Source organism: Pseudophryne corroboree, chromosome 1, assembly GCF_028390025.1.
Source record: "Pseudophryne corroboree isolate aPseCor3 chromosome 1, aPseCor3.hap2, whole genome shotgun sequence".
Taxonomy (NCBI): domain Eukaryota; kingdom Metazoa; phylum Chordata; class Amphibia; order Anura; family Myobatrachidae; genus Pseudophryne; species Pseudophryne corroboree.
This window is the reverse complement of record NC_086444.1, coordinates 735,668,255-735,687,407: the sequence shown is the minus strand read 5'-3', so window position 1 is coordinate 735,687,407 and position 19,153 is coordinate 735,668,255. Positions and strand designations below refer to the sequence as shown.

Below are 19,153 nucleotides of genomic sequence, written 5' to 3'. Positions count from 1 at the left end.
CCTGTTTCCGTAGTGCAGTGCAGGGGAGAGCCTGGGAGCCTTCCTAGCAGCGGAGCTGTGTAGGAAAATGGCGCTGTGTGCTGAGGAGAATAGGCCCCGCCCCCTTTTCGGCGGGCTTCTTCTCCCGTTTTTCTGACAACCTGGCAGGGGTTAAATACATCCATATAGCCCCAGGGGCTATATGTGATGTATTTTTAGCCAGCATAGGTACTTTCATTGCTGCCCAGGGCGCCCCCCCAAGCGCCCTGCACCCTCAGTGACCGTTGGTGTGAAGTGTGCTGAGAGCAATGGCGCACAGCTGCAGTGCTGTGCGCTACCTCATGAAGACTGAGAAGTCTTCAGCCGCCGATTTCTGGACCTCTTCTCTCTTCAGCATCTGCAAGGGGGTCGGCGGCGCGGCTCCGGTGACCCATCCAGGCTGTACCTGTGATCGTCCCTCTGGAGCTAGTGTCCAGTAGCCTAAGAAGCCAATCCATCCTGCACGCAGGTGAGTTCACTTCTTCTCCCCTAAGTCCCTCGATGCAGTGAGCCTGTTGCCAGCAGGACTCACTGAAAATAAAAAACCTAACAAAACTTTTACTCTAAGCAGCTCTTTAGGAGAGCCACCTAGATTGCACCCTTCTCGGCCGGGCACAAAAACCTAACTGAGGCTTGGAGGAGGGTCATAGGGGGAGGAGCCAGTGCACACCACCTGATCCTAAAGCTTTTACTTTTGTGCCCTGTCTCCTGCGGAGCCGCTATTCCCCATGGTCCTGACGGAGTCCCCAGCATCCACTTAGGACGTCAGAGAAAACACTTATATGAGATTTGCCACATTCCTCCTATCTCAGTTAGTCTCAGGTTTAACAGAGTAATTCCATCCCCTGTATAACTACGGTCAGCATGCAGAAATGACAAGGGTAATGCGGTAGCTTCAACAACAGACACAGTAATTAGCAGACACAGTTCCTAGTGTAACCCTCTTCTTATAATATTCCACTGTAAATAAAGAATCTCTATGCTGTGAGTCTCTCTCAACCTGTGCTGCTGTATGCCAGTCTCCTTATTACCACAGTAACTAGGTAACCTGTTTTTCTTCTACTGTCTAGTACTGCCTTGAGGAATAGAGAGCTAGGTAACCCCATATGTTTAGCACCATCTCTGTCCCTGTGTGCAGTGCTTTATTTCTATCAGGGGATAGTTCCTGTACCGTTACTTGAGCGCATCAGGTCGTTCACACTGTGGCCCTCTCCTCGGTAAACTGTCTCTGCAATGTGCGGTCGATCACTCACCGCGGACCTCCACTACCGTCTTCTGGCGTATGGCTCAGGGTCTACTCAGCAGCGCGTCTCTCTCCGTGTGGCTGTTTCTGTCTCTGCGGTGGGATCCCGGCTAGTCACGACTGTGGCTGGCGGCTCTCAGCTCCTGTCCTCTCTGTCCTGGCGGCTTCTCCTCAGCCACGCTCCCATCAGCTATGTGCGCACTGGCGGCGGTGCCCGGTCTCAGTTTCCAGTCACCTCACAACAGGCTCTCGACAGCAGCTCTCCTCACACACTCGCGCTCTCTCCTCAGTTACACACTGGGCGCCAACTCCACCCTCCTTGTCTTCCCGCCTAGCCGCTTACAATCAACTGGCTCACAGTTCTCCCACTTTGAGGAGCTGTGGCTTGGATTCCCAGGGTCCTTGTGTCCTCCAGGTTAGGGCGGCCGCTGACGTCATCCAACGGGAGTGATAAAAAAGCGCCCATTTAGGGGTCCCGCTCGGGTTGTCTCAAATAAGGAGTGATAGTGTCTATATACATATATCCTTATAAATCCAAATCACAGAGGGTCCATTTCAGAGTGTCACATATATACCTATAGATAGATATAGGTATAGATATATAGTGTACGAGAGGTGCGGCACTCCAGTGATTCAGTCCAAACTATGTTTTATACAGCATGGTTTGGACTGAATCATTGGAGTACCGTACCTCTCTTACACTGCATCCGTCTATTTGTGAGGGCACCCAGTATTGAGCAGTTGGTAAGTTGCTGTGCCGGACCCCTGTTTGTTTTTACATTTTCTCTGCCATGTCAAGGGAGGTTGCGGGGGCCCCACAGATATTGGTGTACCGGGCCCCAAGATTTCTGTTGCCAGCCCTGAAGATGGGATGTTGCCAATAGCAGCCAATCACATCTTACTTCTCATTTATCTAGCACCTTCTAGAAGATAATACCTGGAATCTGATTGGTTGCTATGGACAACATCCCATCTTAAATAGAACTCCCATCTTAAGGTGTGTGCACACGGTGAGAGTTCTTTCGATTTTGACTATATAGTCAAAATTTGCAAGGAAAGTTAGTGCAAATCGCAGGGTGATAGCCACCTTGCGATCCCGATTCGATCCCGATGCGCACTCCCACGGGGTTGGTATCGCAAGGCTATATAGACTGTGCAGGCAAGTCACTCTTGACTATATAGTGTTCTATCTAGTACAAGATATAGTCAATATTGGCACTTAGTCAAAATCGCAGTCAAAACCGAAAGTACAGATAGTCAAAATCGGTGGCTCTGGGGGAGTTCAAGGGAAATTGCGTAGTCAAAATCGAGCATAGTCTATATCTTACCGTGTGTATGCACCTTTAGTTAATTTACCACTAAAACTCTCCTAACCACTGTCAGTCAGTATTGCTGGGTAGTTGGCCATCGCTTAGCTGGACTGGTAAATTTTTATTGATTGATATACTTTATCGCTGTAATAAGTGACAATTTTTTTTTCTATTCCTGCATATTGATAATAGATACCGAAGTCTGCTCCAGGACTGGGGCAGTACACCTGTCAAACTGTAACGCAGGTGTCCTAAAGGCAAGCTCAGGGAGAAACCTCCCAATGGAGCAGAAGTGACAGATATTATTTTAGTGATTGTACATGGAGATTTCTTCAACAAACACGGGGTCCTGTGTGCAGTCTTCATCCAGGGGGCCGTATGCAGTCTCCGACCAGCCCCCTCCTCTCTCTCGCTGGCAGTGTAGTCTCTGAGCTATGCTATAGTCTACTATGCATGTGCAGGACTCCGTAAAAATGGTGCTGTAGCCATTTTCCCACAATTACCCTCCTACCCGCGCATAAAATGCTCAGAAAATGGCCACCGCGCCATTTCCCCGATAATTTGTGCAGCGCTGTTGTCACTGATGTGGGACTCTGGAGAGGTAGGTACTGAAGAAATGGGTGCAGCATGTGTGCGGCCAGGGCCCCCTGCACACACTACACCCATTATAGATACACCACTGATTAGAAGATAGATTTCTGCTTTAGTGCTAGGTCTACAGAAATGTTCTTTCAAGCATGTACACTATACAAAACCGAAGTGGGTAGGATAGTGAAAAGTGCAGTTCTCATACATACCACAAAGTATGCCGTTTGGGAGCATCAACATGTAGATCAGCACAAAAGTGCAAATACAAATATTTTACGCCTAGTATATTGCAGGTGTGAGTTCACACTGATGATAATTGCTAATAGTAACCCAGAATCATATTCTACCCATGCAGAGGCAGATACTGCTGTAGATATGTACAGCTATGATGCACTTTATGGGGGGTATTCAATTTTTTGAAAAGTCAGTTGGGTGTCTGTTTTTTCCTATCATATAGACAGGAAAAAAACAGACACCCAACCAACTTTTCAAACAATTGAATTCCACCTTATGGGGGTCATTCCGAGTTGATCGCACGTAGCAACTTTTTGCTGCTCGTGCGATCAACTATGGGTGAGTGTATTTTAGCGTAGCAGGGCTGCGAACGCTTGTGCAGCCCTGCTATGCTGAAAAAGTTTCAAGTAAAACAAGACCAAGGCTGCAGTTACTCACCCAGTGCGACAGATCCAGCGATGAAGGTCCCGGTCCTAACGTCAAACATCCGCCCTCCAAACGCCTGGATCCGCCTGCGTTGGACTCACCACGCCTGGAAAACGGTGGGTATCCGCCCCGGAACACCTCCCGCCTGTCCGTCTTCTTGCGATCGCCGCTGCGATCACATTTCTCGCTGGCGGTGTTGTTGCCCGGCGACGATCATCGCCAGGCAATGATACGTGTGCGCATTGCATCCGCCGTGCATGCGCATTTCCGACCCGTTCGCACCGCAGCGAAAAACTGCTGCATGCGAACATGTCGGAATGACCCCCAATGTGTGCACAATTTTTAAAACTCCTCATCAGCTCCTTTTATCTTTTCACATGCACTCATCTCATATATGAGTGTGTATGGCAGCTTCTGTTAGGGATAAGGAGTGACCATTTCAGCAGCTACATCAGACAGTAGAATGGCTAGACATGTCACACGTGTATATGCTCATTCAACACTTTTGACTTAAGCCTCATACACACTAGACAAGAAAGTGAAAGATCTCGCTCAGAAGGGCTGATCTGAGCGAGATCTTTCACAATCTCGTCCAGTGTGTACACTAAATGTCGTTAAACGATGCGCACTCCTGAACATCGTTGACGACTCCCTCCCTCGTCTGAACATGTACAGACGAGGGAGGTCCTTGTTAACGTCAGCCATGCTGCAGATGCATCGGCAAGTGTGTATGCACTTGCCAATGCCAGCACCCCACCGGACCCCACCGCTGACAATATCGGCGTCGGCGGGGATCGCCTAGTGTGTACTGGGCTTTACTGCAAACTAGGGAGCATGAGTCACACAGCAGCTACCTGTATTAAACCCCCAGACAAAAACCAAAGGGACGTGAGCAGGATGCCCAGTGGCACGCCACAGTTAGCTTGCAATTGGTCCTACCGTTCACTCTACTATCCTCCATTTTAAAGTAGCAAATGGACTTGTTTATCAGCGGGAAAATAAGCTTCATGATGCACTTTTAGCGGCTCCAGCTAGCAGCATAAGAAAGTGAAATGTATTGAGTGTGTGGAAGTGCCGCTTGCAGTGACACAGTGAGACACTCTACATTAGTTATCACTTGTTATATTGCGTTGTTTTAAATTGGTGCCATGTGAACAACAGAAATATATCAGCAACAGGCCACTGGTCCCAGCCTGCAGAGTGTCAAGTATATTTAAGACACATTCACAATCTCTCCAGCAAGCCCTATTAAAATGCTGCAGTATTGCATACCTCCCAACTGTCACAATTTTATGGGTCTGTCCCGCTGTCCCTCCTGCGGGCCGCAGTGTCCCACGGTGGGGGGGAAGGGGGCAGTTGGGAGGCTCCCTATCACTCGCTGCTCTGCTCAGTTCAGCGTCTATTCCAGTGAGACAGAGGGACTGGGGGCATGGCCAGCAGCTCACAGAGCGCTGGCCAGGCCCCCACTGTGACAAAATTTGGAGGAATGGCTCGCGATCAAGTTATTCACGCGAGGCCACACCCATTTTTCAATAGACCACGCCCCCTTTCGGCACCACACGAGGAGTCCCACCTTCAGATATCCGAAAGTTGGGAGGTATGGTACTGTACATCTCAGTGAAATCTGTAAACTGGATCCTTTCCTAACAAAGCCAAATGCTGAGCATACAGACAATAGTGTTTAAGATTTTGGGGGTCATTCCGAGTTGTTCGGTAGCAGATTTCGTTTGCTGCGCTGCGATCATGCAAAAAAATGGCACTTCTGCGCATGTGTATGCAGCGCAATGCGCACGCGCGTCGTACTATTACAACGAACGATGTAGTTTCACACAAGGTCTAGCAAAGCTTTTCAGTCGCATTGCTGGCCGCAGAGTGATTGACAGGAAGAGGGCATTTCTGGGTGTCAACTGACCCTTTTCAGGGAGTGTTCGAAAAACGCAGGCGTGCTAGAAAAAATGCAGGCATGGCTGTGCGAACGCAGGGCGTGTTCGTGACGTCAAAACAAGAACTGAACAGTCTGAAGTCATCGCAAGCGCTGAGTAGGTCTGAAGCTACTCTGAAACTGCACAAAAAAATTTTGTAGCCGCTCTGCGATCCTTTCGTTCGTACTTCTGCTAAGCTAAAATACACTCCCAGTGGGAGGCGGCATCGCGTTTGCACGGCTGCTAAAAACTGCTAGCGAGCGAACAACTCGGAATGACCCCCTTTGTTCCTATTTAGCATACTGTAATTCAGGATAATGGGATACATTTTCCGGTTTCATCTGTACCATACTTGCCTACTCTCTCGAAACAGCTGGGAGGCTGCTGAAAGTCGGGAGTGCTACCGGCCCCTCGGGGAAGTGAGCAAGTCTCCTGGAGCTGACCTCCACCGCCTGCATTCCCCACACCCCCCTGCTTCATCTGTGACAGAGGGTGTTTAGGGTGGGGGCTGAATCACAACCATACCTCCCACCTTTCGTATCTTCTGAGTAGGGGCATGCCACGCCAGAGTCTTTGGGTGGAGGGGGTGTGGCCAATCACCCCGATCCCCATTTTCGTCATTCGGGGGGCGTGTCCAGCACTCCCTGAGCGGCTGGACAGCCCCCGACTCCCCTCATTGCACTGATAGATGCGTGCGCATGAGCATGGCATATATTTAGTGATCACCGGCTGCTTTGCAGAGCAGAGCAGCAGGGATCACTGGCTCTCCAAACTGTCACCCACTGCCCGCAGGACACTGCAACCCACGGGTGGGACAGCAGGACAGTGTCCAATTAGCGGGATTGTCCCGCTAAATTCAGGATAGCTGGGAGGTATGCACAATACCGTAGCCACACCCCCTACTATCAACCAGTAATATCGGCATTGTACAGTGGGGGCATGGTTACAATTATGCAAATTCACAGTCATGCCCCTACCCACTACCTTTCCCACCGCATCACTCCCCCTCCCAAAAGAAGCCACGCCCCCTGCATCACCCACAGCTGTGATGATCTGGGCGGAATCTATGGTCTGTATATGTCTGCACACCCTTACAGTGTAACTGCATGTGCGCCAAATGAATAGCAGCAGGCACAGTAGTATGATCTTACAGACCTCAGCCCCATGAGATACAGTGCAGTATATGAAGGAAAGAGCCTAGCTGCATACAGTGTGATCTGCTACAGTATATTTTTAATTTAGTTTGTTATTGATCATAAAATGGGCCAATGTATTTCTAGATGCAGACAGAGCAGTAAAATAACATTAAAGTAAAAACATGGCCACTATGGGCCTGATTCATGCTTGTAAGTAAAGCAAAAAAGCACACAACTGGGCAAAACCATGTTGCACTGCAGGTAGGGAAGATGTAACGCGCAGAGAGATTTAGATTTTGATGGATTATACTTTTCTGTGCAGGGTAAATACTGGCTTCTTTTGCATGTTGCCCACAAATGTTAGACAGCTTTATTTTTACACTGCAATTAAGATTCAGTTTGAACACACCCCATCCAAATATAACTCTCCCTGCGTGTTAAATCTGCCCCACCTGCAGTGCAACATGGCGCTGCCCAGTCGCTTGCTTTTTTGCTTTACTTACAAACATAAATCAGACCAAATGTACAATTATTTGTGTGAACCATCCTTCACAAAAGTTGTTCATTTTTAATTGTATTACAAGTTGTATTCTTGAGTTTAGGAATTAATCACATGCAGTGCTGTTTCCTGATATCAGCTGTAGTGGGGGAGGGTGGGGGAATGGGGTAGCTGGGCCATACTTGCCTACTTTTGAAAAAGCATTTCAGGGAGATTGTGAAATTAACACCTATAAGCGCGGACGTGTACTGTTGCATCTGACAGGCGTGTCATGCAAATTACTTACATCAAAATGTAAATGAGCCCCTAAGTTAGTATACTGTATACACATATACTGTAAGTGGTCATCAGAAACCTTATTTAAAATGAATGTAGCCATAGGGATCATTGTGCCTTATAACCAATACAGGGAAATGGCACTGATGATCCCATTTGAATGTATATATCTCTAATTTATCTTTTCCCCAAGAATGTAACAGCTATATAATGGGGGTAAGGTAAAATCAGGGAGATTGCTGGACTATTCAGGGAGTGAGGGAGATTGCTGCTATTTCAGGGAGCCTCCTGCAGAATGAGGGAGCGTAGGCAACTCTGAGCTGGGCAGTGGAGGGGCATGGCAGGAATCTGAAAATATCAGCCTTTCAGGAAGACTTCTGCTAACAGCCATCCAAAAACAGCATCAGCTTTCTGGGGCTCCCTCTGAAAAAAATACGTAATTTCAACGTGGTAAATCTAGACTGTTTGCGTTTCTCATACCTCTAAAGGGAAATGCAATCAGCAAATAGAACAGATGCAAGTTGTGGGCAAAGAGGAGATTTCTGCAAAATTTACTCCAAAAGTTATTTCAGAAATGCTGGAGAAACTTAATTTGTATGAAATCATTGCAAAAACCTCAAATTCTTAGTGTGAATTTGAATATGCCCTATATAAGCGTGTCTGGCTATAGAGGATTGCTTGATGGAATTGTATTAAAACCAGTGCTAAACATAGAAGTAAATATATATCTCACAGGTGAAGTGGTCAAGCTGATGTCTCTGTTAAGAATTTCTGCTCCTACCCTTTACACTTAAATACTGTATGTACAGTGTTTCTCACCTGTAATATTGCAGTACACTATTGCAAACACAAGAGGACAGTGATGTACCACTTCTATTACTAGATGACTGAAATTGTTTTATACAGAACTTTCAGCCTCAGAACTAATATACTTGCTTTTATTTTCTGTTTTTCAGATGCATCTATTCCAGGAGGTATGATATTCAATTAACACATTTTATACTCCAATTATGGGGTTGTGGTCACTTGTTTACTGTGAGAAATAATCTGCTTTTCTTTTTGTGACTATAGATACTCAGGAAACATATAAAGGCCTGTCTGATAACCCAGGCCTGGTCGCTGTCATCTGCATTTTTGTCTGCCTTCTCTGCATTGCGCTTACTGTGACAGCTGTGAAGTTCTGCCAGAGAAATGATCCAGAATTTAAGAAACTGGATGAGGTTCCCATGGTATGTAGATTGTAGATACACTGTGACTATTAAAAAGATAACAGCATACCTCCCATCTGTCCTGATTTCTGCAGGACAGTCTCACGTTCAGGAACTGTCCCATCTGCGGGCCACAGTGTCCTGCAGGTGGGGGCACCCCCTCACACACTGCTCTGGATAGCTGACCTGCAGTGAATAGATGATGTGTGAATACGTGCTTCATCCACACTGTCTGGGACATGGGACTGCCCAGTAGCTCACAGCAAGCTGGGCAAGCACTCCATTGTGGCGAGAAATGCGAGCATGACATACGATCATGCCACCAAGATGTCATCTGCCATGGTGCCTGACCTCATACGCCCCCTGACATGCTCATGCCTTTGATGCAAAGAGTCCCAAGATCGGATTTTTACATGTTGGGAGGTATGTGATAGTAGATTTGCGGTGACTCTAATGGCGGCAGCTCGTATTTGGGAGAATTAAGAGATTTCTTTGGATAAATAATTTGATAGGTGAACCAAACCGTAGCATTGACAAAAGTAAAAAACAGAAATAATGTTTTAAAAGCCATTCAATTCAAAATTGCAACTTTCTGGATATGACATATGACTTTCTGGATTCTGGCTAAGTGGTACTGTCTGGATATAACATATAGTGAAAATAATATAATATATAGCAAGATGGATACAACATATGTTGAGATGGATATTTATTTATTTATTACAGTTTCTCATATAGTGTAGCATATTCAGTTGTGCTTTACAATTGGAAACAATAGTGATAAGACAAACTGGGTAATAATAACAGACAGACAGACATAGAGGTAGGAAGGCCCTGCTTGCAATCTTACAATCTGTAGGGAAATAGGAAGGATACATAAGGATAGGCGCTATCTATAGCATAGCGGTCCCACCAAATTGTAAAGACAGTCCTGATGGGATGTAATTAGACATGAATGCTTCTGAAGGTTATGTGGGTGGGTCTGGAATTTGGTAGGCTTGCCTGAAGAGGTGAGTTTTCAGGGAACGCTTGAAAGTTTGGAGGCTAGAGGCAGGGCCGGTGCAAGGTGTCTAGGTGCCCTAGGCAAAGCTACTCAATACTGCCCCTGATTCCCCCACACACACACACTTTTGAAAACCCGGTGTCCGGGTCTTAGTACATACGGGAAATGTGGTAAAAACCCTAAAACTAGGGTTTTACCACATTTTCCCATTAGTACATCCTGCAGGTTGGGTATGGTATACTGGCAGTCAGGATGCCGGCGGTCAGAATACCGATCCCAGCATTCCGGCTGGCTAAAACCCGACAGGGGAGCTTAGATAAGAGAACCCTAGTCCTCCCCCTAACCCTCTCTCCCTGCAGCCTAAACATGACCCTAAACTCTCCTCCTGCAGCCTTACCCTATCCCTCCCTTCCCACAGCCTAACCCTAACCCTCCCTCAGCCTAACCCTAACCTTCCCCTCCCCTGCAGCCTAACCCTAACCAAACTTTCGTTTGGGATCCCAGCTGTCGGGTTACTGCCGTCGGCATTCTGACAGCTGTCAGGATTCCAGAGCTGGCATTCTGACCGCCAGGATGTTGAATGCTGGGATCCCAGCTACATCCCCATCCCACCCAGTGCGCTGACTCTTAGTGGGAACTTCAGGACAGGTTGCTGCTGTAATGCTGCAGGTGTACCCAGGTTGTGCAAGAACCGCTAGACCAGGCTGAATTAAGCCTTTGGGAGGCCCTAGTTCACTTAAGATAGGAGGGTCCCCTTCCTCATGTCAGCACCACATCATTGTGCCTATCAGTCACCTTTTCAGGGCTTTGAGCATTTGAGAAATGCAGTTAAACCTTCAAAGACTGCAGCTTGCAAAGTTTTGATTGCATTTTAGTGTTAAGCCCCGTACACACGGGGGAGATGTGTGCTGAGTGATCTAGCACAGACCGCTCAGCACACATCTCTTCCACCACTCAGCATACAGAGCAGTGACGTGAGGGATCTACTAGATTTGGCATGCATGCCAAATCTAGAGTCAGCAATAGCGACACACGGGGCCACGCATCGCTATCACTATGGGTATACACACAGAGAGATCCCTGCTTAATTTCTATGCAATCTAGTCAGATTGCTTAGAATTTAAGCACAGAATCTCTCCCTTTAGTCCCCACCCCAATGTACAGACAGATGGAGGAAGTTCCCCATGCACAATGCCCAGGACCAACAACACCAGACCCTGCTCAAAGTAGTCACAGGAATGTGCCAATAGCCACGTACCTGCCCTGGCTGGGTGCCCATATTTGCAGCCACTTACCTGCGTGAAGCAAGGCAGGGAGTACATACTGCTTGGAGTGCATACTACGGTGGGTGTGATGTGGCCAGGGAGATAGAGGGGACAGGATCACATCTGCTGTTGCTGCTGGCTGCTATTACATGTCCCTCTGTAAACTGCAGCTCAGCGTCTTCGGCTCCATAAGCTTAATGTTCAGCACCCTCACCCCTTGCTTGGTCTGGTTTGTACCTCCTTGAGCTTAATCCAGTCCCATGCTGGGAGCTGGCTGCACACAGTAATAACTTTCTAGACACCACACTGCATTCCTCCCCCACCACCTCCAACCTCCATTCACACTCACAGCACAGCGTAATAAATCATGCAGAGAGAGGCTGCCGCTGATCTCCGTAGATCACAGGGGAGGGGTGTGCATAGTGGGATCGTAACCTACTTAGTGCTGGACTGCAATCACTGCATAGAGAGAGGATCATGGCAGGGTTGGCGCCACCATTAGGCAGCTGCCTATGGGTGCCGGCCACTGAAAGGCAGTGCCACAGGGTGTAGTATGGTATGCCGGCGGTCGGGCTCCCGGCGACCAACATACCGGTGCCGGGAGCCCGACCGCCGGTATACCGACAGTGTGGCGAGCGCAAATGAGCCCCTTGCGGGCTCGCTGCGCTTGCCACGCGCGCCACGCTATTTTATTCTCCCTCCAGGGGGGTCGTGGACCCCCATGAGGGAGAATAAGTGTCAGTATGCTGGCTGTCGGGATTCCGGCGCCGGTATACTGTGCACCGGAATCCCGACAGCCGGCATACTGAAGACCACCCGTGCCACATGCTGCCGATGAGTGCTCCTATATTACTGCCTTAGCTCAGCTCCTCCTCTTCCGTAAGAGATTAGGGGGGGTCATTCTGAGTTGATCGTAGCTGTGCTAAATTTAGCACAGCTACGATCAGGCACTCAGGCATGTGGGGGGACGCCCAGCACAGGGCTAGTCCACCCTGCATGTCAGTGCCCCCCCCACCCCCCCCGAAGAAATGCAAAAGCACCGCACAGCTGCGATGCTTTCGCATTTGAGGAGTAACTCCTGACCAGCGCAGCTCCTACGGCTGGCCGGGAGAACCTCTTCGCTGCCCGGGTCGCAGCGGCTGCGTGTGACGTCACGCAGCCGCCGTGGCCCCCCCCCCCAACGGTCCGGCCCCCTCCCGCCCAGCGACCGCCTCTGCCTGTCACTCAGGCAGAGGCGATCACTAGGCAACGACGGCCTTTGGCCGTCTGGCATGAGTCGCCGGCGCATGTGCAATTCCAACTCGATCGCCGCGCTGCGAACAACTGCAGCGAGCGATCTGGTCGGAATGATCCCCTAGGAGTGGAGCAGGGATGCCTGTTATCAGCTTGCACAGCAGAACTGTCAGTGTAAGTGTATATAACCCGTCAGCCTCTCCTTATGTACACTGCCTGCTCCTCTCTGCAGCGCTTGCCCGTCTCCCGAACATCAAAAGGTAATTAAAGCAGTAGCAGGGTCGATTGGAGCGTTCATCCCCCCTAGCAAAGTCTGTCCTTGATGATAATAGCATAGATGTGGTAATCGAGGCAGAAGGAGAATGAAAGTTCATAGAAGAGGTATAAACAGAGAATACGTAGCCCAAACAGGTAGAGTGCAGTAATGGATGCTGGTGCCAACAGCAGGGACCAGCACTAACGCAGGAACCAGCAATAAAGATGCTGAAGGAGCATCTAGTAATAGGACCTAGTAATAGGTGAACACAAAAGATCAGTGCTGTGAAGGCCAACGGGTGAAGCGTATTAATGAAAGTTGGTCGTCAACTGTATTTAAAGCACCTGGCAGGTCACGAAAGATAAGTAGGTATAAGTGACTCTTCAGCTTAACCTTGAGTAGATAATTGGTAACTCTAGTGTGGACAGTGGAGTATAGAGGGTTAAGTTGAATTGCAGGGGGTTGATAAGAAAGTGGAGAGAAAGAAATCAGGTTGTTGTATGAAAGCTGCTCAACTGGTACCTCCATCCCTACACCAACCAAAAAAATCAGTGAATATGCCGGAATCGCAGACTCCAATCCTTGCTGAGTATGGGGGTGGGGCAGTGAAATCGGAGGGTGCTCCAACCCAGCACATCCACATTATCAGCTTGCACATAGGAAGAGGTAGGTGGGTATGATGTCTGGGGATGAAACTATCTGGGAGTGTGGCTATATCATGCACATGCCTAGGATCCTGAACATGCCTTTGCTAGGGCCTCTATAATTTGCATTACCAAACCTGGTTTTGCCTTTTAAAAGATTGCTACAGTACTTTAAAACATTAGACAGACGCACCAGGAACCGGCTGATGCCTTGTCTTTAAGGATACTTTGGTTCTATTCCAATTGTTAGAAACTTTTGCGCTATATTATAAATTTATATGATATGGCTGACAAAAATAACAGACTCCTATTAAATTAAAAATATTTAATAATATATGAATAATCACAAATCATAAAACAAGACCGGTCTTAGTAATTTAAACATCTAAGATGACAAGTATATATACTTTCCAATAAAAGGAGGTGGACTTAAGCATATTCTGTGCACAGAGGTGTAAAAACTAGCTTTATAGCTAAATGACTTGATATACAAAGTCAAAAAAATATAGATCAAGTGTAGCTGCTGGTAGAACCCGTATAATAGATGTTTCCAATAAACAGTCACTTTGTATCAAAGTTCCTTTGAATGTAATAATCCAACATAGGTCAATAAAATGAAATGAGAGCCATTTTCAACCGGAATCTTACGTGAGGTGTGAGCAGGTAGTATCAGCAGGAGTACATCCCGACGTCCACCACACTGGCTTCTAGCTGCGGGGAAAACGGCACCTGCACTGGCGCCTGCTACAACCTGTCCTGCTCGGTCTGAATGCTCCACAGGTCTCCACCTCTATGTGCCGTTTGCGGGCACCGGTGAGCGGCTCCTCTCCACTCAAAAAATACAACCAGCAGATGAATGCTGCGGCCGGTATGTACTACGGGTCTAACTCCAGCTGGGGTCCAACAGTTCAGCTTCTGATGCGTTTCGCTCCTCCCACAGGGGCTTCCTCTCTTTGAGGAAGCCCCTGTGGGAGGAGCGAAATGCGTCAGAAGCTGAACTGTTGGACCCCAGCTGGAGTTAGACCCGTAGTACATACCGGCCGCAGCATTCATCTGCTGGTTGTATTTTTTGAGTGGAGAGGAGCCGCTCACCGGTGCCCGCAAACGGCACGTAGAGGTGGAGACCTGTGGAGCATTCAGACCGAGCAGGACAGGTTGTAGCAGGCGCCAGTGCAGGTGCCGTTTTCCCCGCAGCTAGAAGCCAGTGTGGTGGACGTCGGGATGTACTCCTGCTGATACTACCTGCTCACACCTCACGTAAGATTCCGGTTGAAAACGGCTCTCATTTCATTTTATTGACCTATGTTGGATTATTACATTCAAAGGAACTTTGATACAAAGTGACTGTTTATTGGAAACATCTATTATACGGGTTCTACCAGCAGCTACACTTGATCTATATTTTTTTGACTTTGTATATCAAGTCATTTAGCTATAAAGCTAGTTTTTACACCTCTGTGCACAGAATATGCTTAAGTCCACCTCCTTTTATTGGAAAGTATATATACTTGTCATCTTAGATGTTTAAATTACTAAGACCGGTCTTGTTTTATGATTTGTGATTATTCATATATTATTAAATATTTTTAATTTAATAGGAGTCTGTTATTTTTGTCAGCCATATCATATAAATTTATAATATAGCGCAAAAGTTTCTAACAATTGGAGTTTTGTGGTTAATTGTACTTGGGTGGCCCAGTGCAATTTGATTGACCTGCTAACCCCAGGTCATTAACTTTTTGCAGCTGATTGTTATTTTATCCAAAAGGGTTTTTTATAGCATTTGATATTAGCGCCTGATAAAAAAAGGTCTTTACTTTGGTTCTATTAGTTACTCTCGCAATGCTATTCTCAGTACTAGAAATAGTTCTCAGTGAACATACTGTATGCAAATGTTCTAAAGTCCCTTTGTTTGTAAGAACTTAAACCAGGCAATAGTCACCCCTTTCTTGATTGTAGACACCTTCTGTGACATTCATCCAGGACCAGAGTCTCCCCCTGAGTCCAGGGTCTAGCTTGCAAATGCCCAGTCCTGTAAATACTGTACAAGCCAGGGGGACCAGGAGCTACATACACATTTATAAATACATGTATACATATAAAGCAAGAGAGCAGGAAGTTGTTAATAGTGTAGTAATTCAGTACCAATGATTGGTGAAATTGAAGGTATGTATTATGCATACTACAAAGTAGAAGTTGTGAAGCTTATCTAAATCAAATGAAGCTTATGGTGTAGTCCTCTCTCTGGATTCCAATTCCCCATTCCAGGATTTAGCCCAATAATCAAAAAGCTTGAAACAAAAACATATACAATAAATATGACAGTGTGGTTCACCCAGGTCCTTATCAAGAAGGTCCAATAGACAGCTGGAACCATGGTGTAGAATCTTCCTTGGTGAGCAAAACAGGATCAATAGACGTGTTTCATTTGGGAACAAACTTCCTCAGGGCTGTTAAATATATAAATATATATCTGCAGCTTACTCTGCCAGCATATGTCACATATATATATATATATATATATATATATATATTTCAGTGTGCCAGTCTGTACCACTTGCATATCTCACTCTGTTAGCTGTGCCAAATGTACACATTTAACTCTGCACCATTAATATAGATTACAGGGAATTGAGATAAAATACAACATTTGTTTTATGGGCTTTACAGTATTTCATCTGAAAAAAGAAAAATTTTTTTTTTACATCTTCTGTTTAAATTTACTGGAAGGTACATATTTGTCTTTCTCTTTTTGTTATAGAATGGCATGAATGAAGAAGCTCCCTTTGCACGTTATCCTCCAAAATAATGGGACATCAATATGACAGCTTGATCATTTGTCTTCATGTGAAAAGTCTTCCACATTTCTGTAGTATGGGCCTAATTCTGAGTTGATCGCAGCAGCAAATTTGTTAGCAATTGGGCAAAACCATGTGCACTGCAGGTGGGGCAGATATAACATGTGCAGAGAGAGTTAGATTTGGGTGGGGTGTATTCAAACTGAAATCTAAATTGCAGTGTAAAAATAAAGCAGCCAGTATTTACCCTGCACAGAAATAAAATAACCCACCCAAATCTAACTCTCTCTGGAAATGTTATATCTGCCCCCCCCCCCTCCAATGCACATGGTTTTGCCCAATTGCTAACAAACTTGCTGATGCGATCAACTCAGAATTACCCCCTATATTTTATATTCATGATTTTTTTTTTTTTTTTACAAAAAGGCTGATTTGTTTATTGTATTACTGTAGTGACCGACCCCGGCTCTGCATGGGAGCTGACTTCACTAAAATCATCACTGCTCGGCTCCCTTTTGTCATAAATTAATGTTTCATACACTGCAAGCTTCCTTGACAAATGCTCTATAGAACTGTGAAAATTACATCAAACTATGTCCACTGGTTTTCGAGATTGGCCTGAACAAACAGATGCATACCGGGGCCTTTATTTTTTACTACAGTATGTAGAGATACAGGCAGGGGCATAGCTAGAACTTTGTGGGCCATGTAGCAAAATTTGAAACCGCCCCCAATGCTTTACATTTAACGGGGAATTTACTGAAAACACACAGTGCCTTAAACTAGGTACCTACTACATAATCTTTTTTTATCGTTATTAAAAGGAAAATTGTCCTTACATGTCATCTTTCCTTTCGTCCATGCTCATGCTCAGCAGCAACCAGCCTTGGGGAGGGGGCAAAGGGATGGTGGCAGAGATGGGGGAGAGGGTCAGAGAAACTTATGGGGAAAGGAGGTCAAAGGAGCATACAGGAGTCAGAGGAACACAGGGGGAGGAAGAGGCCAGAGGTACACATGGCAAGGGTAGTCAGAGGCACGCTTGGGGGAGGTCTGAGGTACATATGGGGAGGGGAAATCATAGGCACATATGGGGAGGTAGGAGGCAGAGGTACTCATGGGTAGGGAGGGCAGAGGTACATACGGGAAGGGGAGATGATAGGTGCACATGGGTGAGGTAGGAGACAGAGGCACTCATGGGGAGGGGTGTTAGAGGCACTCATGGGAGAGAGGGCAGAGGCATGCTTGGTGAGGCAGGAGGCATAGGTAAATATGGTGAAGGGAGATGATAGGTGCACATGGGAAGTTGGGAGTCAGAAGCACTCTTACGGGTACACTTGATCAGACAGGGGGCTGAGGTTTGTATGGGGAGGCGGGATGTTAGGTGCACTTAGGAGATAGGAGGAAGAGGCACTTACCATTCTTCTCTTCTAAAATCGTCACTGCTCAGCTCCCTTTTTCATAGATTAATGTTTCATACACCTAAACCTTCCTCAACAAATGCTCTTTAGAATAGTGAAAACCGCATCAAATTCCGTCCAGCAGTTCTCGAGATTAGTATGAACGTACAGACAGATGCCTACCAGGGACTTTATCTTATGTATATAGAGATTCATAATACTCATTTACTGCACTCATGCTGTACATTGCATTTTCAAAACTACAGTAAATCAAGAAAAAAACACTACTGCAATTTTATTTGTCCTCTGTTAATTGATCTTGATGCTCAGTTTAGTTGCTGACTTGAGTGGATCAATTATAGAGAAAGCATTACGTTTACCAAGTTGTTTCCATTCATTTTAGCATCGTATTAGTCGCATTGGAGGTTTCCTGCGTGTAAAAACATAATTGAAACCAATGTACTATATAAAGGTAAGGTTAAGGAACGTTGATAAATCAATATTTTTTTATTTGTTTTTTCAAAATAGCATCCCACCGCTTCCACCTGAATTTCAATTAAGAGCACTAGTGTTATACAATGGGATCTCCTACTGAGGTGGAAAACAGCACAAGGCAACCAATCAGCACTGAAGTAACAGCCATAATTTGCATACTATAAAATGATACAGAGCTGCTGATTGGTTGATGGGGCAATTTCTCCACTGGCTCACTTCTCCGCTCTTATCACTGCTTAGTAAATGTCCCCCTTAGTCCATTCAAAACCAAACTGTTAAGGGTAAGAAAAGATCCACAACACCATGCTGTGATAGAAGAATGAAAAAACTGTGCTTGAGAGACAGAAAAAAATTGTCTGAGGCAATTCAAAATGATTTACGTGAGTGTGTAAACATCAGTGCCAGGACAGTTCAATGCAGACTTCAATATTTTAATTTAAACACCAGAATTCCAAGGAAAACATCACTTTTATCTCTCAAAGAAGGACAGAAAAGATTAGAATGGGCATATTTGGTAGTGATGGAATGGAATATGGGGTGATTCAGAGCTGATCATAGATAAGCTAAATTTAGCACATCTACGATCAGTTACTCAGACATGCGGGGGGACGCACAGCACAGGGATAGTCCGCCCCGCATGTCAGCCCCTGCCTCCACCCGCAAGGGTGCAAAAGCATCGCACGGCGGCGATGCTTTTGCACCCGCCGAGTAGCTCCCTGCCTGTGCAGCTGCAGTGATCCAGTCTGAATCAGACCCTACGTCCGTAGAAGAACTGGAGAAGATTTGCTACCCGAGTGCACAACACCTACTGTGTGAAGCATCCAGTTAGTGTTATGCTGTGGGGATGTATGACAACAAAAGGTGTGCGACGAATTTGTGTGATCAATGGCACTTTAAATAGCAGCAAATACATCAGTGTCCCACAGTAGGGAGGACGGGGCAGGTGCAGGGAGCACAAACTATGCAGAGCAGTGGGTAAGCAGCGGGGAATAGACGATGTGTACATGCGCACAGCATCTATACTCAGTGCAGAGAGAGCCTAGGTGCTGAGCATGCCCCACAGTGCCGGAAACGGGAGTGACATGAGGCTCCTCCCCCTTATCCCTAGGCTCCTCCCCATTTCTGACTTGGGCATACTTTTGACACGCCAAAGGTCCCAACCCACTGGCCACCAATGTTGGGAGGTATTTAATTGCAGCAAA

At 46.5% G+C, this 19,153-nt stretch overlaps 1 protein-coding gene across 2 annotated transcripts in view; it reads left to right on the top strand.

Moving 5' to 3' along the window:
- CIST1 (colon, intestine and stomach enriched 1) overlaps positions 1 to 16,181 on the top strand; it is a 243,166-nt gene extending 226,985 nt beyond the window's left edge. For both annotated transcript variants that reach the window (XM_063916190.1, XM_063916183.1), the window contains exons 6-8: positions 8,609 to 8,626; positions 8,724 to 8,881; positions 16,023 to 16,181. In XM_063916190.1, the coding sequence (XP_063772260.1) occupies positions 8,609 to 8,626; positions 8,724 to 8,881; positions 16,023 to 16,070 (224 nt within the window). In that variant the 3' untranslated portion in view covers positions 16,071 to 16,181. The remainder of the gene's footprint in view (positions 1 to 8,608; positions 8,627 to 8,723; positions 8,882 to 16,022) is intronic.
- Positions 16,182 to 19,153: the final 2,972 nt, after the last annotated feature.